The sequence below is a fragment of the Pteronotus mesoamericanus genome, unplaced genomic scaffold (assembly GCF_021234165.1).
Source record: "Pteronotus mesoamericanus isolate MK-2021 breed Mesoamerican mustached bat unplaced genomic scaffold, CSHL_Meso_final contig_116, whole genome shotgun sequence".
NCBI classification, from domain to species: Eukaryota; Metazoa; Chordata; class Mammalia; order Chiroptera; family Mormoopidae; genus Pteronotus; species Pteronotus mesoamericanus.
In genome coordinates this window covers 1,787,320-1,812,000 of record NW_026555027.1, presented here as the reverse complement: position 1 = coordinate 1,812,000, position 24,681 = coordinate 1,787,320, and the positions used below count along the sequence as shown (strand labels likewise).

At 61.3% G+C, this 24,681-nt stretch overlaps 1 protein-coding gene across 2 annotated transcripts in view; it reads right to left on the bottom strand.

Annotated features, from left to right (window-relative positions):
• Positions 1–18,875, bottom strand: part of EVA1C (eva-1 homolog C) — a 50,053-nt gene extending 31,178 nt beyond the window's left edge. For both annotated transcript variants that reach the window (XM_054577855.1, XM_054577864.1), the window contains exon 1: positions 18,716–18,875. In XM_054577855.1, coding sequence (XP_054433830.1) covers positions 18,716–18,875 — 160 coding nt within the window. The remainder of the gene's footprint in view (positions 1–18,715) is intronic.
• Positions 18,876–24,681: the final 5,806 nt, after the last annotated feature.

Genomic DNA, 24,681 nt, shown 5'->3' with positions numbered 1-24,681 from the left:
AGCCCGCGGCGGGCAGAGGTGACCCGAGAGCCCGCGTGGGGCAGGGACAGCACGCTGTCTCCCCGCGCCCGTGGGAGGCGCGTGCTCCTCAGTCCCCAGCAGCAGCGTCGCGGCCCGTGGAAAGCCCGGCCCCTGGGAACAGGGCATGGGCGCCCCACCCCCGCGCCCCACGCCCCCGCCGCTGCAGGGCTCCCCCTCGCAAGCCCGTGTGACACTCCACTCCCTCGCTGTCCCGGTCTGCTGCTACGCGTGGAAGAGACAAAGGACACAGACCGACGTGAGGACGCAGAGGGTAACAGAGGCACCCAGGGGAAGGGACCGGGTCCCCGAAGGGCAGCACGGAGCACAGCCTCCCCGTCTTCCGACAACGCCGGCCGCGGCCGGCGCAAGACGCCGCCCTCGGCCCTGCCCCGCCACCGAGGCTCGGGTGCTGCGGGTGCCCGTGGCGCGGTGACCCGGCCACCGCGGCCCCTGTCAACAGCGGTCTGCGTTACGCGGAACGCGGGCAGGACTTGGAGACCAGCGGAAACTTCCACCGAACACGGCCTGCTGGTCGCGATGGCGGTGTTGGCGTCACGCGTGTGACCGCCGGCCTCCTGGGGGGACCGTTTCTTTAAGACATTGCTGCCGAAACGTGATCACAGAGTGAGTTAAATTACTAAGGCGATAAAAGGGATCCAGGCCTCGTTTGTGAGCGTACCAGTCCCCACTGCTCGCCGCGGACGTGGCAGGCAGAGGTGCGCGGGCCCTGGGGGCGCTCGCGGGCAGCCAGCACCCCATGCACAGAGAGTCGGGTAGGGGAGGGGCGGGACCGTGGGCGGACCGCGGGGGCCCGCCAGAGCGGGCTGGCCCGGACACAGGGCCCCGGCCGGGGGCCGGAAACGCAGGCTGTGCCCCTTCCTCAGGCCCCTCTGACCTGCGGGCCCGCAGCTGGGCCGTGGGGGTCTCGGGCCCGCACAACTGGGCTGACAGCAGGCGGCCTGAGGAGGTGCCCGGTACGGTGACGGGCACATCAACTCCGTTCCCGGAGGAGAGCAGGGCGTACAAGAAGGAACGTGACTGGGAGCCCCAACCATGGAGAAAGGGGGCCCCAAGGCAGGCAGGGAAAGGAGCCCCCGAACGCCGCTGCCCGCCCACACCAGGTTTGGCCTCAGGACAGAGCCCCGGGGAGGACGGCAGGGGGCGCTGGCTTGCGCGTCCAGGGCATCACCCCAAGAGGGCTCATCTTCCTGGCGGCCAGGGTGCCCGCGTCGCCTGCTTGGTCTGAGGGAGCCGGGGCGGCAGCGCGCCCGCCCCGGGAAGGCCCCGCCAGGGCCGCCCCGGTGGCCGTGTGGGGCAGGGCTCACAGAGCCCGTGGGGAGGACTTACTCCTTCATTTACGGCATATGTGAACACACACATTCCCAGAGAGAGGAGGATATCGATCCATGGATTAAAAATACTCTAGCCCTGACCGGCGGGGCCGAGGGCGCCGGGCCTCCTCCTGCAAACCGGAAGGTCCCCAGCTCGATTCCCGGTCGGGGTGCAGGCCTGGGGCGCAGGCCGGGTCCCCAGTCGGGGTGCGTGGGAGAGGCAACGGACTGGTGTTCCTCTCTCACATGGATGTTTTTCTGCCTCTCTTTCTCCCTCCCTTCCCTGCTCTCTAAAAATAAATAAAGAAAAATTTAAAACATTTGTCTAAACACGCTGTGTTGGACCCGAATTACCATCCTAGGATTACGCTCGTTGTTTTATGCTGAACCCATCTGTCTGACAGGAGCGCCTTCGTGCCTTCTCAACCAAAGGTTTCAAATGCCATCCACACGAATAACACTTTGGTCAGTAACCAGGTACCAGCCCAGAAAGCTACCCAGTGAGCCCCGTCTGGATTAGGTTTGTTTGAAAGTAACTGGATCAACCCCCGTTTGCCCCAAGCACCGGCACGGATCACTTTTTCTTTTATTTGGGATGCCGAGTAACCCCTAAACCTCAGAGCCCCCTGGTGATGAAGGTATGAGCACGGTCGGTGCATTTGATAACTTAATGCAACTTTCTACCGGCATTTAGAATGCAGATAGGAAATCTACACTCGATCTCGCTGGCTTGGAATTGGCCGAGCTGGTGGCTCCATCCCCGTTACAACAAAAGGCTCTCAGAAACGCCCGGGAGGCTGACCAACCGGAAGGCCCAGCCCGCGGGCGCGGGGGCGGGCAGGTGCCTCTCCGCGCCAGGCTGCCCGGTCCCGTCGGCCCACTCCTGAGACGTGTAGGACGATCAAGGCACAAGTGATGCATTCGCGGCCAGAAGGGAGGCTTCAGGGCGCACGTTGGGGCTTTATGCAGTTAATTGGAAAATTACATACGGCTTCCAGCGCGCGCAGTAATTAAGCTATTTTTTTGACGTCGGGGATGGTGCTTGGAGAACAGCACTAGGAACCTCCCAGAGCTGTTTGGGCGGGCGCAGCGACCAGGTGTAGGGGCCGGCGCGTTGCTCCCCCAGACGCCGTGCAGAGCCAGAGCCGGGAGACGCCGGAACCCGGTGCCCTCCTGGCGGCGTCCAGGGAGGGTTCCCGACGGGCCGCGGCGCCAGCCCCTTCTCTGGCTGCGCCTAAAGTTTAGGGAACGGCCAGCGTCTTCCTTCCCTGTGCTTCGCAGGAACGGGGAGGTGGGCGAGTGTGAAGACACACGGCACCCACACGGCACCCACACGGCACCCACACGCAGCCAGGCGGACCGGCCCCTCTTTACACGCGTCCTTACCTGAGGCCTGGTGCACGGGGCCTGGGGCCTGGCTCCGCCCGCCGGCTGGCTCAGCCCGCAAGCGGCCCCAGGGGCCGGCACCCCCTTATTCTGGGGGGCCTCATTTAGTCTTCCGTCTCCCACCCCCCCGCCCTGCCCTCGTCTTACCCCATGACCCCCAGCCCGCCGCCCTGTGTCAGACGCACGCTGCGGTGACCTCTGAGCTGTCACAGCTGCCGCTGCGAGCCCCGTGAGGCCTGCTTTGCTCACTGCCTTCCGGGGCCTTTTTCCAGCTCCCGGCCCCTGGGCCTGGCTGGGCGGTGAAGGCGAGGAAGGCCTGGCGCCGGCGCGTTGGAGCGTAGAGGCGAACCTTGTGACCCGCAGATTCCGACTTGCAAATTCACTAACCCTTTTCCATACGCCCCGAAACCAGCGCGTGCAGGGCTGTGCTGGCCGTCCCGGGACAGGCATGGGGCGCGGACATCTGAGTCGCCCGTGGGGCCCAGAGCCCCTGCGGGGAACAAGGCGGCGGGCGCTCTGCCCTCCCATCTCAGCTCATGCTGCCAAGTGCCCTTCCCGTGGTCGATTTCCCGTTTTAGTGAAAAATAAAATAAGAAAAAATAAACTACAATAGGAACACACACATTCACCTCTAAAATGAAAGTAACGACACGGATGCAGCCTGGGCGGGGCGGGGGGTGCAGGAAATGAGCTGGTGTATGCGCCACAGTCGGAACGCGGCGGTGTTCGCGCCCGCAGCTGCCACAACGGGTGCCACGACCCGGGCTGTGTGCGATGGCAGACATGCAGGTCTCACGGTCTGAGCCCGGAACCCAAAATCAGGGGGCCCAGGGGGCCGCGCCCCCTCTGCCGGCCCCGGGAAGACCTGTCCCAGGCCCCCCGGAGGCTGTGGCGGTTCCTTAGTACGTGGTACCAGAGCTCTGATCTCACGGGCAGGTCTCCCGTGCGCACCTGCGTCCGAATTTCCCCTCTTCATAGGGACGCCGGTCGTGGGATCGGAGCCCCCACCACTGCCGCCTCCGTTGGCTGGCGTGGCGTTCACAGGTATGAGGAACAGGCCGACGAGGGACGGCGTGGGGGTGGGGAGGTGAGCTTGTGGCGGCCACCGTCTCCCCAGCAGCACGACACCTCTCTGCGGGCGCCCAGGGGAAGGCAAATGCGTGCGGTCAGGGAGGACACCAAGGACAGAAAGTGACAGGGTCTGAGAATGAGCCGAAGGCAACCTTGGGCAGAAGCTGGCGGGCGGCGAGGGCAGAAAGGGCTCCCACCCGGCCGGGTTCAGGGGCGCCGCCCGCGGGCACAGCAGGAGGGCCGCGGGACGCACCGGCCCCTCGGCCTCGCCCGGTACCCCGCCCCCTCCAGGGAGGGGAGGAAAACTGCGTTTTAGTAACTGAAGAAAACCTGTGATAGGTTTATCCTGTGGAGTCAAGCGGTGCTCCAAGCCAGTGGCCACCGGAGGGTCTAGTGGTTTTGAAATGGTAAGAATCGCACCTGATCTGGAGATAAACGACAGATAACAAATGTGCTGAGGGGCAGGAGACAGGAGGGGGCAAGCTGGGCTTCACTTTGACTGGCAGTGTTCCCGGGGCTCGTCTGGGAGTCAGCAACACCCTGCCACCGCCACGGAGGAAGGCCGGCGGGCTGCCCGGCGGGGGGGCCCCGAAGGAGAGGGCCGGCCCGTTCTAGAAGGAGCGCGGGGAGCAGACGTGGTGAGCGCACTGCCCGGCAGGCAGCGGGCGGCCCTCAGCAAGGCCACAGGCCAGCGCGCGCCACTGCCGCCCCTCCCCGCCCCATCGCAGCCCCTTGCAGCCCAGGGCCCCCCGGGGCTTCATCCCAGTTCCAGGGCAGCGCCGGCGGTGCCTTCGGCGGACTAGGACCCCGGCCAAAGCTCTAGGTCCCGGAACCTGCGCTCCCTTCCCCTTCCCTGCTCCGCGACCCTTACAGCTCCGCTAGGTCAGCTGCTGAGGGAAACGGCCGACTGCTCTGCGGGAGCGTGGCCGACAGGCCTGTGGAGTCTAAGACAGGCCTGCACCCCACCTTCACCCAACGTCCAAGTTCACTGCCTTGTAACGGGGCGAAGCGAAGCCACATTCCTCCTGGGGCCTCGGGGCGATGCGCCCGGAAGAGCACAGCCTCGCTACCGTGAGGGTCCTGCACGAACACGTGGGGACATCGCCACGAGGAAGCAGCAGGCAGACCCGAACTGAGGGCCACACCGCAGAACGGCCATCACGTCATCTTCCGGAAGGCCCACGTGTGACAGTGAAGGCTGGGGACAGGCCTCAGTTTGGAGGAGACAGAGGAGACGTAGCAACTGAAATCCGCACATGGCTCGGGGATGCCTCTCGCTCTACGTACGTCACTGGGGCAGCAGGTGACATCGAATGAGGGCAGTGGGTCACAAAACAGCTCGCAGCAGCAAGCCCTCTCCTGACTTTGACTGCTGTTCCTGGTCACGTCCAAGTGACCTTGTGCTTGCGTTTAGGAGTGAAGGACACTTTGGCTGAAACCCAGAGAAATAGAAAGTGGCGGCAAGAAAACGGAAACGTTGGAGGAACCCAAGGGAGGGTGCGAAAGAAGTCTTTGTACCATCCTTGCAAATTGCCTGCTCGGGGAAAGCCATTCACTGAGAGTCAACACCTCGCAAACACAGAGATAGATTTCTAAGTGGGCGGTGCTCCCGGCAGGTCTCAGCCCCGCCCCGCCCCAGTCGAATGGCCTCAGGGGGTCGCCAAGTGCCCCGGGCCCCCCCCCCAGACACAGGTCCAGTTGGCCCGGGCGGGGCTGCTGCCAGCTGTCCGTCTCAGCAGCGTCCCCGAGGACAGTCCAGGGTGAACCCAGGGGAGCCCTGAGCAGCCGGCTCAGCCCTGGCTTGTCAGGCGAAGGAAGGTTCCAGGCTGCGGTCTTCCTGGGCCCTCCTCTCCTCCTCTCCAGAGCTGATCCCGGGGCAGCACAGTGACGCAGGCCTGGAGCTTGGTTCTGGGCCCAACCTTGGTCCTGTCACGAGTAAACTGGGGGACTCCCCGGCCAGCCCTCCCTGTGCCCAGCCTGGGCTCTCTCGGCCGAAGAGCAGGGCTGACCGAGAGCCGCCTCCAAGGCCGCCTGAGCCACAGGAGGCAGACGCACAGCTTAGCGACTGCGCCCCAGGGCCCTGCGGTGGATTTGCGCAGGGGGGCCCGCGGTCCTCACGGCGCCCCAGTGGCAGGATCTGTCACAGCTGGGGCGGCTGCCTGCAAGCGTCTCCCTTCACAAGGACTGAAGCTGGGGAGGGTCCTCGGCACAGGAGCCGGGGGAGGGACAGGAGGACCCCAATCCCAGCGGCAGGGGAACAAGCTCGGGGCGATGCTCCCACGGGGCAGCGGAGGTGCCTGCCGCTGGTCCTTTCCTGGGACAGGCCTGGCCGTCACCAACGTGGGGTCTGCGGCTCCGCCGGCCCTGGCCCCAGACCTCCCCTCGCCGGGCCCCAGGCTCCTAGACCTGCTGGGTCCCAACACTGCCGCTCAGCCTGGTGGCCGGCTGTGCCAGGCCGCGGGGCACTGGGCCACGCTGTGCGGGTCGCCTCCCCACTGGGCCTCCAAGGCGTCGTGAGGCAAGAAGGGCGCACGCTAGCTCATTATTGCTACAGATGTCGGTTGATGATGACGGCAGCGCCATGGGTGCACTGGGCTAAATACAACTTGCTATGGAAATTCATTTCGCCCTTTTTCTAGCGTGGCCGCTGGAACCTTCAGCATCCTGGAGGCGGGCCACGGCCTATTTCTATGGACGGTTCCGTTCTCCAGCCTGCACGCTGTCCTCTCATGCCTCATTTCCCCAGAGACACTGTACCACGGTCCAGTCGAGGGAGGGTTTCGGGTGTGGTCACGTCAGCCCTGGGCCTGGCTGCCGGCAACGAGAGCCGCTTGACCGGCTCCCTGGTGGCCTGGGCTTCGGCGACGCCGGCACGCGGCCCCTCCCCGCAGCCCGCGCCGCACAACACTGCGGGGAGAGGCCCGTGCCCCGCAGCCTGCCTGAGAAATGGCTGTCACATCAAGCCCCACGCTCACTCTCGGTGCTGCAATTGTGACCCGATCGGGGAGGCAGAATCACACGCCTTTGACGTTCTGAGGGTAAAACTCTCAACTAACACACCAGTCACTGCTTACGCGCCTAATAATTTACCTTCCCGGGAAGAGAACGCAGGGCCACGAAGACAAACGGCGCACAGCAGACGCTCGGCGAAGGCCCCGAGGCAGCGAATGACAAGTCACGTGCCAGGAGGTTCCCCCGGTTCCCGGGGAGCCTGCAGTTCGGCTTTGGTCTGCATGTCCCCATCCAACTGCCTTCCAAGGACGAGAGGCCCCTTGGTATGCGGGCACATATGTGTGTCCGCCACGTGTGGCAGAGCGATTAACTAGCTACGACGCCCCCTTCGGTCAGGCCTCCCTCACAGTAGGAGCCTGGGGCCCCGCAGCGCGAGGCGGGTTCACCTCGCTCTGTTTCCAGGGACCGATCTTCTTGCTCATGGTCCGATTTCATCTTGGGCCCAGGCTGGTGCACAATCCATGTTGCACAGGGGGTCTCCATGTTAAATTCCCCATAATTAAGAAAATGCTTAACTTCAGGGACTGTCCGGGCCTTTAAGGGAATTTTCTGGAAAGCGGGCAGAAGGAAGTAAAGGTTGTTCTCCGGAGGACCGAGGGCACTGGATCGGCGCCGGCAGTGCAGTGAGACGCTTTCCCGGCCCAGGGCTCGCACCCTGCTCACACTTCAGCTGCATCCGGGGTTGCCTACGATGCTTTGGTTCCTTTTATTAGGGTGTAGTACGATCGTTATTAATGAGAGAAGACGAGCACACCAAGGGAGATGTAGTAAAATAAACATGTGATGAGAGAAACACTGTTCGCTGTCCTGGGAGGAACCCACAGGGGAGGCGGTCTTCCGCGAAGGGCGTTTCCTGCTTGTTTTCACCGCGTCCGCGCCCAGAAGGAGATGTCAACGCGTGAGGCATTTGGGACCATCGACAATGCCCCACAGTCTCCACGCTGCTCCGACAAAGGAGAAGACACTGCCAGAGGCTGCTCCAGTTATAATTGTGTGTTACATATGTGCACAGAGACAGACGGATAGTCGCATGTATTATATATGTATATATGTATACTATGTGTTTATATGTAAAGAAAATACATACACACGTACATACAGTCAAGTACGTTTTTACTTTAATGCAGGAAGCCACGTTTACACGAACGATGTACTGATCGTTGCTTAGGAACACAGCGCCTTATGAGAAGGACGTGAAGGGAAGATGCTGTGATTTCTTAACACGAGCAGACCCTGCCGACTCGCATCCTGTCCGACCAGAATGGGCGGGCGTGGGAAGAGGAGCAGAGCGCCCCACGGGACGGTGTTCTACGGCGCCCACTTTAGCGTTGAATCTGAAACGGAGTTCTGACAGGCTTGTGATTTCCTTCAGTGCCAAGAGCCACACAATAGACCTTTTTTTTTCTTTTGGGCAAAGCTCTAAAAATGCCCAGACTCTGAGGGACTGGGCCACCGACCCGTGCAAATGCCGCGCACCCGTTCCTGCCGGCGCCGCTCACTCGGTGGAAACAATGCTTCACCTTCTCTGTGTTTGGCAGAGTAAAAAAATATTTCAACTAGAGTTGCAACCTGTTTGAACAAGGGGAGGCCGGGGACAGCAGGCTCTGGCAGTGGGTGGCTGTCCCTGGGCCTGGTGGCCTCTGAGCAGGGGTGGGCGTCACTTCCCCAGACCTCCCAGCGGTGCTCAGCCCCTGACCCCAGAGGCTGCAAGCGCGCCGATCCGTGGTGCTGCCCGGTGCAGCGTGGCACGCAGCCACACGGAAATGTCACAGAGCAGACTCATCATCCACACGGCAAACACTCTATGAGGCCTCTTTGAACATTTCTCTGTAGAGAGTGTCACATGCGGCACTGAGAGGCAAGCACAACCGTTCACAGAAATGCCAGCGCGTGCAGGTGTGTGCAGGTGTGTATGCATGTAAGTGTGCGCATGTGTGTGCACCACGCACACCAGGCGCTGTCTGCACGTGGGTGTGCAGAGCTGGGTGCGGGGGGGCGGGGGGAGCAGGAGGGATGAGGGCGGGAACAGAGGGAGAGGAAGGTGGGGCGAGGCCGCGGGAGCCACTGACTTTCCCTCTCTCCCTTTCAAAATCCACATCGGCGCCCCCCCACCTGCGACAGAGGGGCAGGCGGATGCCCCCCACCGCGCACCGCCACCCCCCCCCCAGCCCTGCCAGCGAGCAACAGGCTTCCCGTCCTAGCGCCTCTTGGGAGGGACGTTCCGGTTTGACGTCACCAATGGCGAATGTTTGAGCTTGAGGTGAGACGGGAGAAGGGCCCGAGGCACAGGTGCGTTGCGTGGGGCAGGGGCGGCGTGGTGAGCCCGCGGGGGTGCGGCAGCGGACTCCCAATCCACGTGTGGGTGCGCACGTGTGGGTGTGGCTGCCCAGGCAAGCTGGCCCGAAGGGGTCCGCGGGCTGACGTCTCAGGTTTGCCCGACTCAGCTCCGGCATTTAAAACAGGCCCCTCCTTCTCCGGGTTCCAAACGTGCCGAGAAGAACCCGAGGCGAGCCAGCGGGCCGGGCCGCCCTCGCAACCGCAGCGCGCGGGCCGAGCTTCCTTCCGGGCGGGCCCGTCCTGGGGGAGGGCGAGTGTCCCTGGGCTGCGCCCACCGGGGGCAACGGCGCCTCCAGTTGTGACAAATAAAATCACCTCCAGGGACTGCCAACATTCTTGGGGGACAAAATTCCCCCTGACGGAAAGCGATTCAGACCAAACACTTGGACCAGCCAGCTTTTCACGGGGCCCGGAGAGCCACGCGCTGCCGGACCACCGCATCTCGGGTGAAGGCTGGCCACCGTCGCTGCCTAAGGCAGCCAGAGACAAACGCGGACGTCTGAGGCGAAGGCAGGCCTCTGGCTTCAAAACGTGGGTTTATGGCTTTAGGGAGCCATAAAACTATATATTTTTAAATTATCCTGGCATAAAATCCCAGGGTACCTAGCTCAAAGGAAAGAGAAGGTGAATCAGAAGAGAGAGGCCTTCACAGTTGAACCCGGGGTTTAACGAGGCAAAAGACCACAGGATGTGCTCTGTGACGCTGTGCGCTGTGTGCTGTGCCCTGTCCCGTGTGGCGCATCCTGCAGCCTGCGGCCTCGGACCCCTCCTCACGCCCGGCCGGGTGGCCCGTCGGACCTGCCCACGCAGCATCTGGCCTTGTTAGCGCTGGAGGGCGCGTTCAGTCCTCCAGGCCTCCAGAGCACCAGAGGAAGGCATTTAAAAATGACTGTCCCTTAACGTCACAGGCAAACAAGCCAAAGGAGGTGTGTCAGCCTGAACTTGGTCCAGTGCACGTATTTTTAATAGAAAAGGGACTAGGGGACCGTGCCCCCTCCTTCAGCGCAGCCCCCAAGGCTGTAAAACGCCTCCAGGCACAGCGCCGGCCGTCGCCTCCGCCTGTCTCCCGGGGCGCGGGCTGGGGCGGGAGGGAGGGCTGGTGGCCGCGTCTCCCTCGTGCCGACCGCACAGTGCACTGATTTATGGCTCCGGAGCCTGAGAGCTTCGGGAGCTCCTGAGCATGAGAAGAGTGAAGAATCTCCTCAGTCGAGAGAAAGCAAGACGGGCTGGGGACAGCGTGCTCTTCTCAGACTCCGAACGCGGCCCCGCAGGCTCGCAGGGGCCGGCGTCGCGCAGGCCCTCGCAGACAAAGGGGGCTATTTTATCCCGACTCTGCCCCCACATGGCAGGGGAAAGAGACTCATTTGTAATCATCAGAGGAATGCTGACAGACTTGAAGCGGGATTACATTCTATTATGCTCATCCGAATTAAAGATTTGTTTTGGAGATTTTCTTGGGTTCCCTCCTCCCTGCCGCTGCAGCCCCAAATGAGGCGATTCGTATGCGCGGGGCCTCTGAGGCAGACGTGAAGTCAGACAGTTTGCAAACACGCGTTTCGGATCCCGCGGCCTGAGTTTGGGATTTGGATGTTGCCTGGTTCTCGGCGTGTGGAAAACTTCGCTCTCGGGCTGAACCCCACCCGGGCCCCCGTTCCCTTCCCCAGCTTGTTGTGCGGGATGCGCTCGGCGTCGGCGTCCTGAGCGGGTGGGGGTACAGGTGTTCAGAAGCTCAGGTACGGGGAGGCACAAAGCTGCACCTGGGCAGAGCTGCCCGCTAGGCCTGTGGACACACTCCCACGCCCTCCATTCCAGGCTCTGCGGTTTGGAACCATTTGGAGAATGTGACCTGCCAAGCTGATTAGTCATCCTTCAAACCCTTGTTATCCGTGCGGCCAGGAACCCACGGAAGAGGAAGTTTTCCCAGGACAGGACTGACTCTCAGTAACCTTGGGTCACACATAGCTCAGCCTCTGGTACGAAAAGACTTAACACACCCTGCTCTTTCACCCAGAACCCCCGGGGTAGTCACCCGGGGACCGGTGCCCCCCACCCCCGGGAGGAGTCTTGGGCTCCTCTAGCTGGAAGCCACCCCTCAGAGGAAGAGCTCAACTGAGTCAACTCAAGGGCGAGACACCCAAGACAAGGGATGGCCGGCTCTCTGTAGGAAGACAGCAAGGACACGGGTAAAGTGCATTAGGCGTGGTTTCACATCTTTGCTCACCATTTCTTTTCTTTCCTTCTAGACTCAGTGTCCTTCCCCACGAGGCCCATCCTTTAGTAGTTCTTTCAGCAAGGATTTCTTGGCGGGAAACACGTCTGCACTCTCTCAAAGATAGTTTAGCTGGGTATGTGGTTCTGCATTGATAGCTGCTTTCTTTTTATTTTTTCCCTTTCAGAGCCTGGAAAATACTTCCTTGGCTTCTGGCTCTCGCTGTTGTTGCAAAGACTTTATAATCAACATTTTCTCACTTTGATTATTCTAAGACTATCACGTTGTTTTTAGCATTTTTTTAGTTTCAATATAATAGGTCTATATTTATTTTTATTTCACTTGCTTGAGATGCTTGAATCTAAATCTTTCGTTAATTCTTGAAAATGGACTCCGAGATATGGTCACTTGGAGCGTTGCCACGCCCTCCTTTTTCCGAATCTTACTTTCTAGAACCCTGACATAGGCTGAACCCCCATTGCACCCCTTCATGCCTTACAGACCTTTTGTTCTGTCATTTTTTTTTTTCATGTGTTTACCTCCTTGGCTGCGTTCTGGATCATTTCTCCAGCTTTATTTGTCAGTCCCCTGTTTCTCTCTTCAGATAAGTCTACTCTATCCATGAAGCTTTTGATTTCAATGAATATGGTTTTCATTAATAACAGTAGTGTTAGTAAGTAGATATATGTGTTTCTTTTTCAGACACGCCCTCTCTTTCTTTACAGCCCTTTGTTCTTTCTTCATGCTTTCCGGTCCCTCTTTTATTTGTTTTGTTTGTTTGTTTGTTTGTTTTAAATTCCCTCCATTACCTAAGAACGCGGCCGTCTGTACCGCCGACTGTTGTTCATGTGCTGTGGGTTTGGATCGTGAGTTCCTACCAGCAGGATTTCATCGCTAAGAGCCTTGTGGGGTTTGTGTGGGTGATGTTTCTATGCAGAGAGTATTTGTGTGTCTGGTTTTGCCAAGTACCCTGGGGCACAACCAACCCGGGACACCGTGGTGAGTTTCTCAGCTTGGGTTTCCTGGTAGAGGTAAGGTGAATTCAAAGCCCAGGCCATTGAAAAGGCAGGCCCACGGTTACGTGTTCTCTAGCGAGATCGCTTCTTTCCGCAGCCCTGGGCCCAGGCTGAGACAGGCTTCTTCGCCGTCTTTCTCTGCAGGAAGGCGGGTCTCTTTCTCCTCCACCTTGTTGTGAATGTTCGGTCCTGCCCAGGCCCGGCTTTATGCGGGAACCCTTGTCCCCACGTCTCCCTGCGCACGGGTCTAACGCTTTGTCTGTTGCCCCCGTGTGCCTGTTAAGTCCTGGCTGTAGAGAGCACCAGAGGGCCCCGGGCAGCCAGAGGGCCAGGGCCAGGGCCGGCTAACGTCCCCAGTTCTCGGGTTCCTCTTCCTGTGTATTCCTGGGACGATCCTTATATTTAGCTGCTCATTCATGCGTTTAAAGAATGTTTGTGGTGTTTTACTTAGCAGCCGTAGGTGTTTTGTTGTAGGAATACTTTCAGAACACCAGTTTCACCATATTTCCAGAATAGATTGCAGATTCTATTCTGTAATCGGTTCTTTGGGGCCAGCCGGTACTATTTTTAGACAGGGTGAGGAATGGACAAGACCTGTAAGTCCTAGCGGGGATGGATCTAGCCGATGAAGAGATACACTTCACAGGACTGGCGTTGCTTTAAATGACGTGTAATTGATTCGCTTCGGTAGGAGAGAATCTGCTTGGGGCCAAAGCCCCAAAAGTTACTCAACTGCTCTTTGCCTCAGTTTCTTCAACTCATTATAAGAGTATTCCCTTCGTAGGATGATGAGGATTAAATGAGTTAATGAACATGAAGTTCTCAGACCAGTGTCTGGTGCAGAAAGTTTTATGTGTTTGATACACTGCTAGTGTTTCTAACTCACCGGCTACTCTTAATGTGCGCCGAGAGAAGCCAAGTACAGAAGTTACTCTCTGCCGGGCCAGACATAGGAGCCGGCTAAGGGGTGGCAGAATTCGGGGACCCTCCCCACAGGGGGAAGGAGAAGCTCAGAGAGAACAGACTAGTCACATGGTCAGCCACCCTTCCCATCCGAGGTTCTCTTTCAAGGACTAAAACCTTGGTGCATCTAGGATTTATGTTATCAAGGGTAGCTATTTCCTCCCAGAAAGCTACAAACGCGCCACAGCGACCTGGTATTGTACAGCCTCCGAGGACCCTCGGCTCTACCTTCCAGGCTCGTTACCTAGCCTGATGGGTAAGAGGATATATTTTTGAAACCCGACAGGGGCTGGGCTTGCGTCCTGCCTCCGAAGGTCTCACAGGCAGCAGTGGGCGGGGTTGGGGTGTGTCAGGGGCCGGCTGTCAGCAGGGGACAGAAGCTCCCCCGCAGCGCACCACCCCGCACGGCTGCCCTTCCGAGAGCCTTAAAGGTGCCCAGGGGCCTCCAAATCCTTAAAATCCTGAACCCATCAGTAAAAGCATTTCGCAAGCACATCTCTAATACTCGTACATTTGCCTATAAATCGTGTATTGAGCTGCTGTCAGTTGATATGTTTATCATCAGAAAAGCAGCTCCTTTTTTCAGAAAGAAAAGAGCAGAGGTCCTAGCCCATCCCCACTGTGCGCACAGGGTGGCCAGGGGCAGGCCTCCACTTCGCAGAGAGTGTGACAAAGGTGCTGAAGGAAGGAGCCGGAAAAGGTCAAGGCCCGCCCGCTCCACGCGCAGCTGAAACGGTGCTGGCCGCCCCGTGGGCTTTACAATCAGAGCCTACGCTCCGCACCCGCCGCTGAGCCCCGGCCGCCCACCTCGGGAGCACCGAGCACCGGCCGCTGCCGCGGGGCGGGGCTCGGCCTAATACGGCCCCTCCTCCCCTCCCAGGGGCCTGTGAGGGGAACAGAGGGCCACAGGGCGCTCGGCCGACTGTTACCACCTTCCTCCCTGAACCTCTTGCCAGCCTGCCCTTCCCAGGAGCCGTCGCCGCGGGCCCGCCCGCCCGCCCGCCCAACCCCTCTGTGCCCCGGACTCGGCCCGGCGTGGCTCCTCGCCCAGCCTGGCATGGCTCCGGCGCGCGGTCTCCCGCCTCTTCTGCCGTGGCAGCTGGACAACCCCTCCCAACACTCGGCCTGTCCGTCTTTGGTTCAAGCTGGCTTTTCACGCCCTACAATCTTTGAAAGTGAAGACAGGCCCTGAGGGGAAGGACAAGGTGACATGCGTGCACGCGTGTGCGTGGGGACGGAGCATGCGCCTGTGCGCTGGGGCGCAGCCACCAGCGGGCGGCTGGGAGGGCGCCGGCCTGGTCTCCCGGCAGTGAGTGCGGCGCAGGGGGGACCCAGGCCTCACCGCGTGCCTCTGGGCGAGATGCGGCGCTGAGAGCGGAGGTGCTCGGCGCTGGCTCCGGCGCTGGCTCCGGCGCTGCCCCCGGAGACTTAAAAAGAGACCGGCGCCCGCCTCCCCCCAGACCAGTGGAATCAGAAGCCCAGGGGCGGTCTGAGCAGCCACACGCTGGTTTGGACTCAGGTGACTGTAACAGGCGGCCAGGGCCAGGACCTGCTGCTTGTCTGAGCAGAACAGGAAGGTTCGCCGTCTCTTCAGTGGACAATTCTGTCCTCTCTACCGGGACCTAGTCCCTGCCCCTCAACCCCTGAGATCAACTGAACTGCCATTTTTCTACCTCCTGGAGTTCTTGGCCAAGGCCATAAGGGCCAGGGCTGGGTTCACGTGCTGGGCTGCGTCGATGTGCCAACAAGCGCCTCTCCCGGTTGGGGTGATGGGGGCCGGGACGAGGGCACCGTCCGAGAGACCCCGCCGCCATGCAATCGCCTTTGCCTGAGGCCGGGGGACATTCTGTAAGGCGGCGGTTTCAGAGGCCAGCCCGCTCTCCTTGGTTCTGGTTCCCATCTCCCTCCCTCTCCTTCCCATGTCCGCAGCCAGCACCCCGGGGTGAAGCCACTTGTGTAAACACGCGCTCCGGGCTCCCCCCGCCCCGGCTCCGAAAGCCCATCCGTCACTTCGATTCTCTGAGGAGAGAGAGCAACAAGCAGGGAGAGGGGGACCCTGGCCCCCCTCAGTGCAGAGACAGCAGACATTAAAACCACAAAAAGCAGAACGAGCGGGACGGAGGGCCGGCAAGCCCTGCGGGGAGACGCCCTGAGCCGGGCTCCGCTCCTCGGTCCTCGAGGCCACGCGGGAGCTGGAGGGCAGGCCTTGCTTCTTACGCCGGAGCCGATTGGAACCTCCCTCCTCCGAGCCCTCACCCTGCCTCGCTCTCTGAGCAAACAGGATGCTGGTACTACAGTTCTTTCTTCTTCTCCTTCTTTAAAGTCAGCGATCAATTCGGGCCTCTCAAGCCAAACCCCCACTCGGGAATGCAGCCCAAAGCACAGGGCCTGCGCCAAGGAGACCAGCGGGCGGGCACCCAGCGCCCTTGCGCACGGGGATGAGGGTCAGAGGCCCTGAGTTTGCACGGACTGACAGCCTCCTTGGGACATGCTCTTAATGCCGCGATGACAGGTGGCTTTCCAGTGGCCCTGGCAGCACCTCAGCGTCTTTGGGGATGTGGGGGGAGGGGTGTGGGGCACTGGCTCCCAGGAAGCTTGAAGGGGACTAGCACAGTCACGAGCACATGGGGACAGGGGCCGCCCTGCAGCCTCCGGCTTAGTAAGAGAGAGAGCCGATGCCGGAGTCCCCAGGGAAAGAAAGACAGAGGAAGGGAGGGAGGGAAGGAGGGAGGGAGGGAGAGGGAGGGAGGGAGGGAGAGGGAAAGAGAAAGAAAGAGAGAAAGAAAGAGAAAGAAAGAAAGAAAGAAAGGAAGGAAGGAAGGAAGGAAGGAAGGAAGGAAGGAAGGAAGGAAGGAAGAAAGAGAGAGAGAGAGAAAGAGAGAGAGAGAGAGAGAGAAAGAAACCAGTGGCCCAGGCAGGGCGCTGGCAGGGCCCTGAAGACAGGAAGGCTTTCGTAGCTTCCGCAGACCCCGTGCTCTCAAGTGCCTGACAAGCACTGTGCTGCGCAGACACCCCCAGGACCCCCAGCGCCCTCTTTCCAGTGGCTACGCCTCCCCCCACCCCCGTTGCAGGGTGCCCGAGGCCCCCGGCTCCCACCAGCCTCCCTCGGGTCCAGGGTCTGATGTTTCTCCTGTCGGGGAAAACAACCCCCTGTGTGGTCGCCCAACGCTCCCCTGCGTGGGTTTATAGCTGTGGGTCTCCTTGGGGGATGGGGCTAGAGCCACACTCACCTGTCCAAGTGCGCAGGAAGGAGTGGGACAGCCTGTCCCCAGGAGAGTGGGCACCAGGCTTTGGGGGCCCTGGAGAGGGGAGCAGGGTGGGCATAGGGCTGGAGTCCCGTGCTCCAGACACGCTGCTTTGACTAAACCATTGAACTGAACACCCAGGCTGCCATCCTTGGAGCTCGGGGCTTTGCTCAAGGCTGTACTTCACGTGGTCAGGAGGCCCCTGAAGTTTCGTTAAGCTCCAGGTCACGTTAATCAGCTTTGGGAGACTGCATTTTCTCCCTAAGCCTTTCCTAATGTCTTGTGATGCCACCCATCATAGGGTTTAGACTCCAACTTCAGAGTGTCTGTGGTTTGGGGGGATGTTTCCTCCCCCACAGCAGGCCCCAGGGATACTTTATCCAGTCTCTGGGTCTCTGGAGAGCAAAGCCAGTGGCCGAATCTGGCGACACCCCCACCTACCGCTGGCCCAGGGAGCTTTAAACCCTGGACTTGAGGTTCCCACCGAAGCAGAAGGAAATCCTTTCCTCACCTATGTATCAGAGCACGCATTTCCCTCGGGGCGGCCTCCCTGTCTGAGAGTTCAGGTTCACCCGCAGTAACAGTTGTTACATGTGGACAATTCCAAGCTTGGGTGGTAACCCCCAGACGCCACAAGTGTCTATAATCTGCGCAAACAGCTGCATGGTTACACTGCAGTTCACCTAAAGCAATATTTGCTCAGTTGCAACAGTGTCGCCAAAAGGGCTTGACAGCTTTCAATTCTTTCCTGACAATGCTCAGAGCCTGGAGGCGGCTGGATTCGGAACTGCTCTCCATGGCTTAAATCAGCAAATAGAGCTTTCCTAGCAGCCAAGAAAGTTCTATTACAAAAAAAAAAAAAAAAAAAAAAAGTCAATAGCACTGGAAAAGCACTTCCCCAGCACATTTAACCCAGCGCTCTGACCCTGCGGTGTTCAATTTTAAAGGCGACGGTTTGCTTGCCAAATAGGCATATCTTGGCTTCTTTTGCTCGGTAGAAACTCTGCCTTGATATTAAATATTCAAAGAAAAGAACCTCGGACCTAAGAGCTCCCGGCTAACAATGACACTCTCTGTGAGTAAACTAGAAACCCAACTCAGCCTCTGGGCTCAGAGCGCTCTGCCCCGCACTGGCCAGTCCCCTGTACAGAGGGACGGGGGCGGCTCCCGCCCCACGATTTCATTGCAGGAGACCCTGCCGGCAGGGCCCCCCAGGAACGCGCAAAGCCGGGCTTGCAGCAGATGCTGGAAACGGGGAGAGGGGGCTCAGAGGTGCTTCCTGAGCCGGGAAAGGGTGAAGAAGGCTCGCCCGAGGGCGATCACCTCGGCTACAACTGCGAGGACGCTGGGGGCTCTGGGGAAAGACAGCGGGGGCAGGCGCTCCGGTAGCCGTCAGACACCCAGAAAGAGCTCTCCGTCCGCAGCGTCACACCTACAACCCCAGCACCTCCCCAGAGAGGCGTGGGTGTGCGGTCCCAGTCCCCCCAAGGAAAAGCCTCAAGGGTCCCTGGGCGGAGGAGTCATTTCTTAAGCGGGCTGCAACGGGGAGGGAGACGCGGATGCCTTTTGAGGTGGCCCTGCCCCCTGAGCCTCCTCTCTGTTCTATAGGCATCTGCTCACCTCTCCTCCGACCTTCCGGCCCGCGGCTTCCCTGGGGCCGGGCGGCTCAGGCTTCAGGTCATGCATCCCCTGGGCTAGTCTAGCACGGGCCCGGGGACTGGCTGCGGCGTGGGACTGCGCGGTGGCAAACCAGGTGCACCCTGCCGACCACAGCACGTGTCTCTCACAGTGCTGGGCTGCCAGGGGCTCCGCTGCGGGAGCCTCCAGCCGAAGCGCACCCATCGGAGTGAGTCGCTGATGCTGGGAGACTGAAGTCAACAGCACCGCGACCAATTCCAAATACGGTACCCACCGTTCCTCTGGGGGAGGGGGAGCCCCCCTTCTACTACCCCACACGCAGCCACCCATATGCTAGGGGCTCGCAACAGGCAGGAAAACTGGCTAGGAGCGCACCCCAGCTTTAATCCAACCATGGCGAGCTTCTTCGGGCGGCCGCCCCTAGCCGGGAGCTCACCTGGGCGCGCCACGGCGCCGGGGACGCACGGTGAGGGGGACGCCTCTTACCGGAGAAGTCCGAGAGCGCCGCGATCTCCCGAGAGCAGACCAGGACAGCGCAGTAGAAGACGCGCAGCAGCTGCCCCGGTGGCTCTACCTGCCTGCGGAGGCCGGGATGCTGCGCCGGCTGGGGCGCGCGCGGTGGGCGCGCGGGTCCCGGCAGGAGCATGGTGCGTGGCGCGGCGGGACGTGGGCGCGGGCCCAGGACGCGCCGAGGGTTGCTGGGCGGAGGGCTGCGTCACATGGCAGGGCGAGTCGGTGGCCAGCGGCTCCGCGGCCCCCCGCCACCTCCCCGGCTCTGCCCGCACCGGCTCCCCAGCGAAGGAGAGGGGGCGGAGAACTGGGGCGGGGCGAGGAGCCCCGGGAAGGATCCGCGTAGTTTCCCCGAGAGGAAATCTCCGCCACCGCCGCCGCGCGGGAGGAAACGAGGGGGGCCGAAGGGAAAGTGTAATCCCGCGCGCCCCGCCGCTGCGGGGGCTGGTTTCTGGCACCCCGCCCGCCGCGGAGGGTGCCCCCAACAGCGCACCGCGGACTGCGCAACTTGAGCGCCTTTCACGCCGGGTCCCCGCCCCTGAGCCGGCCCGGCACCCCTGGCCCGGCCCGCGCTGGCCTGGTGCCAGCCTCGCCCTGGCCGCCGGAGCAGCGCGGCCGGTGCCCGTGACGCACTTTGGAGCCAGCGCCGCGCGGTGAGCCGGGGCGCCCCGGGGCGGGGCCGAGGCCGGGGCTGGGGCCGCCGGAAGGCGGGGTCCCAGAGGTGCAACACAGGCATCCCCGCGACCCTTGCAGAATCACCAAGCACGTAGTTACCCCCATTTCACGGAGGAGGAGATTGAGACCCCATCGGGGTCCAAGTTTACGCAGTGGGAGGGGATGAGCGGGGACGGGGGTTGAGGATGGGCGTGTCAAAGCGGGTCAGAGGGCCCTGAGCCGGTCTCTCTGGGCTCCGACTGACTCTACACTTCCTTCGGGCACTGGTTGCACGCAGCGCTCACAGGCTCTGACACCAGACTGACACACACAGCCGCCGAGCGCTAATAATTGGGCTTTGTTTTAAAATGGGCCACAGCATCTTTCTGGACTTCTTGATTGCGCGCGATGTGTCCCCCCAGCGGACACCCAGTCCGCGGGCGGGGAGCGCGCTGAGTGGCCCGGGCCGGGCGGGGGAGGGCCGAGGACGAGCGCGCAGAGGCTCTGTGGCCGCGCCAGCTGCGGGTGCTTCGGCCCCAGCGACCCAAACCCCGCGGACCGCGCGGGACGGCCGGGCGGGACGGGGCGGCGCCGGCACCCGGGGGGAGGGCCCGGCGGCGGGCGCTGGGCACAAAGCGTTCCCGAGCGCGCGGGGAGGCCTGCCAAGTCCTCGGCGGGCCTGGCGCGGAAACGTGGATAACGAGGCCCGAGGGTGGGACCAGGCGCACCGCCGCGGCCGCCGGCTCCCAGCGGCGCTGCAGGGCGGCGGCGAGGCCTCGCGAGAGAAGGCGGGGCCGTGCCCGCCCACCTGCGGGACCCGCACAGAGGCGGCGGCAGGGACCCCAGCGAGCCGGGTGACACAGGGTCCCACGCCCGCTCCAGCGGAGGCGGGCCGGCGGGGCTGGGATCCGGCTCCGGTAGGATTTGTTGAGTAGTACCGAGCCGGTGAGGCCCAGCGATTTTTAAAATCTACATCAAAATATTCGACCTCAGTAACGCAGAAACACTACTAGTGTGCACTTTCTAGACTGTGGAAACTGAGGCAGGGGGTGGGTGAGGATGCCTAGCGCTCAGGAACTGCTCAGCGAGTAGTGCTGGCCCCAAACTCAGGCCCCTGGTGGGCTTGCGGCGCATCCGCCCCTCCATCCATCCAGCCGAGATGCAGATCCGGTGCTCGCAGGGCAGATCTGGCGCGGGGCCGTGAGGCCGCGGCACAAGGAGGGCCATGCTCGCTCAGGCCTGGGCTCTACCACCCCCGCGCTGCGGGCACACGCTGTGTTCCAGACGGCCCGTGGGCGCTGCGACGAGGTGGCCGGCCCCACTTCCCGATCCGCAGCCCCGAGGCTGCTGTGAGGCGTGGATGGGCTGGTGCGGGCGGTGCGGGTTGGGCCTCTGGAAGCAGCAGGGGCTCAGTGCGTGCCAGTCACCGCTGCGGTGAGCCAGCGCCATGGGGCAAAAGAGCGTGGGCGCAAGGCGGCCCGGACCCCTTAGGGCAAGATGGGTGAGAAAGGCGGGAAGGGGGCCCACCCAAAAGCAGGGTGTTGGGAAGGGTGGCCACTTGAGGAACACGGGTGACGTGTGTGAAATCCAAAAGAGGCCGCTCCCCGGGAGCAAGGGGACAAGTCTGGAGTGGGTGGAGTGGGGAGCAGAGGGCAGGCCTAGGGGATGAGCCGCGGCCACCAGCCCGCGCCCAGGGACCTGCACAGCCCGCGGTCACTCCCATCGCTGCGTCGCCTTAAGCAGCAAAGGGCCGTGCGCAGACAAGCAGCGTGGCAGGTGTGTGTCGGTGGGAGGTGCCCGCGGCTGTGGGTGCCACGGGGCCGCAGGGCCAGCGGGGGGTCCGAGAGTCCACGCCCAAAGCACCGACGGTGGGGGCTCCAACGACACTGCGCCTGTGCGCCAGCGTTCACGGCCGCTGGGCCCACACCAGCGAGAGGCGCGAGCACGCCAGGGGCCACCGACGGACTGCAGACAAGCAAAGCATGGACGAGCACGCAGCCCTGAAGGGGGATGGACATCCGGCACGGGCTGCCACACGGGGGGCCTGGGACGCCTTTGCAGGGCGCAATACGCCAGACACGGGAGGACCCATGTCGTATGATTCCACTTACATGAAATGTCTACTGTCGGCGAGTGCAGAGAAGGTAGATCAGAGGTCACCAGGAGCTGGCAGGAGGGGGACAGAGTTCCTGTTCGGGGTGAGGGAAACGGTCTGGGACAGATAGCGGTGGCGGGTGCAAAATCCTGTGACTGTTACTAGCGCGCGGAATTGTACACCGAAAATGGCAGCTGTGTGTGGTAGGCATTTACCGCAACTTCAAAACATGCATAACGTAATAGGCCAAAAGCCACTGGACTGCGGGCTTGAAACGGGTGAGTTGTGTGGCGTGTGAATTGTATCTCCATAAAGCTGATGTAAAAATAAAACTCAAACAGTAACAACGACCCGGGATCCCGGGAGGTGAGCGCGGCCGCAGTGTGGCCAGCAGGCTGCAGCTGCGCGGTGCCCTGGGGCTGCGTGGGGGGGCGGGGCGGCGGTGAGCGGGAGGGGGGTTTGGGAGGGGTGGGCAGCAAGGCCGCGGCCTGATTTAGTCCTCATCTGATCTCTTCAAGAATTTTGAAATTATGCATGAAAATGAAATACTTCCATTTACCTTCCTCTCTGGGGCCCTTTGTGCCTCCGACCAAATGGACACCCACCCCTTTCTCTGCCTCCAATTATTATACAATCAGCTACCCACCCTCTGGGGCACTATAAAAACCTGTAGGACAGGAACGCGAGCGAGGCGAGCAACACTTCAAAGGAGGAGAAACCCTCGTAAAATCAACCCGGGGCGGGAAGAGCCGCCATCTTCCCACCAGGGCGCTTTCCCTCCCCCGAAGGAGCTGAAAAGTCAGACGCAGGCGCAGCCCCACGGCTGTTCAGCAGTTACAGGAGCTGGGATCTGCGGCTGGGGAAGGGTGAGCCGCAGAACAGGGCGCTCCCGAAGCGCTCGTGCCCACCGCGGCCCTTCGGCGAGGGCTGACCGCCCCGGCCCGCGACTTCCCGCCGAGCGAAAGCGAGCTGCAGGGCGGCCACCGAGAGCCAGGGGCCCTGCAGAGGACCCTCGAGGGCAGGCCCAGCGCGGCCGCGCAGGCCACGCGCCCAGGAAGCTGGTGCCACCGTGAAACCCCCGGAACAGCAAGAAGGCCGACGGCGGGGGGCAGGGCGCGGGGGGGCACGCCCAGGTGGAGTCACGCAAATGCGTCCCCCGCTGTCGATGCCGCCGTGGGGCCCGCTCGCACCTTCCTGTAGACGGGCCCTGCACCCACAAAGGTCATCCTGCGTGGGAGCGGCGTCCTCGCGGGGCATCTCAATTACTGTCGCCCACCCGCCCTTGTGCGAGGTCTCGCTTTCCACAGCCGCAGTCACCGGCGATCAGCCGCCGTCTGCAAACATGACGTGGAAAATCCCAGAAACAAACGCCCCTAAGTTCTACCTTGCGGGCCGTTCTGAGTAGTGTTGTGATGAGACCTCGGGCCACCTACCCCGTCCCCGTCCCTGGCCCAGCATCCCCACACCGTGTGGAGACAGCGGGCGAGAGAGAGACCGCATTCACGTGCCTTTTAGTACAGTATATTGTTACAATTGCTCTAAGTTATGATCAGTGTGTGTTGTGCATCTCTTGCTGTGCATGATTTATACATTAAATTTTATTGTAGGCATGCGTTAGTTAATAGGCGAGAACGCGGTATATAAGCTTTCTGTACACTGAGAGTTGGGTGCTATCGGCAGTTTCACTGGGGGTCTGGGAATGAATCCCTCATGGCGAAGAGGGCAACTGTATGTTTCTTAATTTCATGTCGTCATTCTTGCCTTTTTCTTTGGAAGCAAGCCCAGCGCGCCCTCCCGGCTCTAAGTCACATCCCTGTCCCTCCTTCCCGGCCTGGCTGGGGAGACGTTCACGCGCTGTGGCCCAGACTCCGGCCCTACGCCTCCGCGCTCACCTGCGCCAGCCAGGTGAGGAGACTTCAGGCCGTCCACAAAGAGGGGAAGCAACCCTTCTGGGAAGATAGAAACCACTGTTTGTCAGCCGCAAAGAAACCAACCTTTCAGCTCGGGAGGGCCAGGCCAACTGTGGCCCGGAGCTAAAAAGGCTTATTTTTAGAGCGCAACAAACAGTGGTTTGTTTGTGGGGCTGGCCCCAAGGAGCCGCGGCGGCAGCGGGGTACCTGCTCACCAGAGTGCACAGCTAGGGCAACTAGAAAGGCTGATTTCAAAAGCCCACGCGAGGCAGCCTTTAAGAATATGCGAGCAGAACTGGTGTCGGTCTGCACGGCAGTTTGTCCAAGGTCAAAGGCAGCAGACGCGGGAGTCTCCCTTTGCCGTGAAAGCCAGCTGCCCAGAGGCATTGGCCTCCCTGCCTCCCACGATTCACTCCTGCGGAATGAAAAGATCGGCTCAGAAGTCCATTTGGGCTCCAAAAGCCCGCGGCCTCTTTAAACGAGATGTAGGTTTCAGAAGATTGGTTAAATCTATGCTAATTCCTTGACATTCCTTGAGGTCTCCTTAAATGCATCTTTTCGCCTATTTTTTGCACGTGCTAACAGTTTGTTTCTATGGTATCCGTATCCTTCTCTTTGCAAAGAAGAATGCAGCCCACACAAACTTTTGGGGGCTCGTGGAACCATGTGGGTGGTTTCACTCTAGTCCCCAGGCACGTTCTGGGTGAAATGCCGCCCTCACGCGCTCTCTGTCAGCCCGACTGCCTCGGTGCCCCCTCGGCGGGGCAGCCCACGGGGTTTGTCCCCTCTGACAGCTCTGCTCGCTGAGCACAGCGCCCTCTGGGTTCGCCCACGCGCCCGAACTCTCTTCCTTCTTAGCGGCGAGTGACATTCCTTTGTAACTATGGGCCCCACGGTCCCTCCAGGGATTGTCTCTCCCAGACCGAGGGAAAGGGAGGGGTGGTCATGCGCATGTCCAGTTGGTTTCTTCGTGGTCAACGCAGGCAAACGCGCTTCAGCAGGAGTCTCCAAAGGGCGCGGGGCGGCGGGAGGCTGGGGCCGCTGCCCAGCTGGGTGGGGAGGGGGCGTCCTGGAGCCACGGGAGGAGGTCACAGGTCGCACCGGGGCAGGGAGCGCCCCCAGCAGCCGTCCGTGGCGCCCTCTGTTGGCGAGAGTCCTAATTCGTGTCTTAATGAGGGTGGCCGTGATACAGGAAGTGTCCCCACCCCCATTGTTTAATGTGGCAAAATATCCCTAACATCACATTTACCACTTTAACCGTTTTAAGCGTGCAGCTTTGGCGT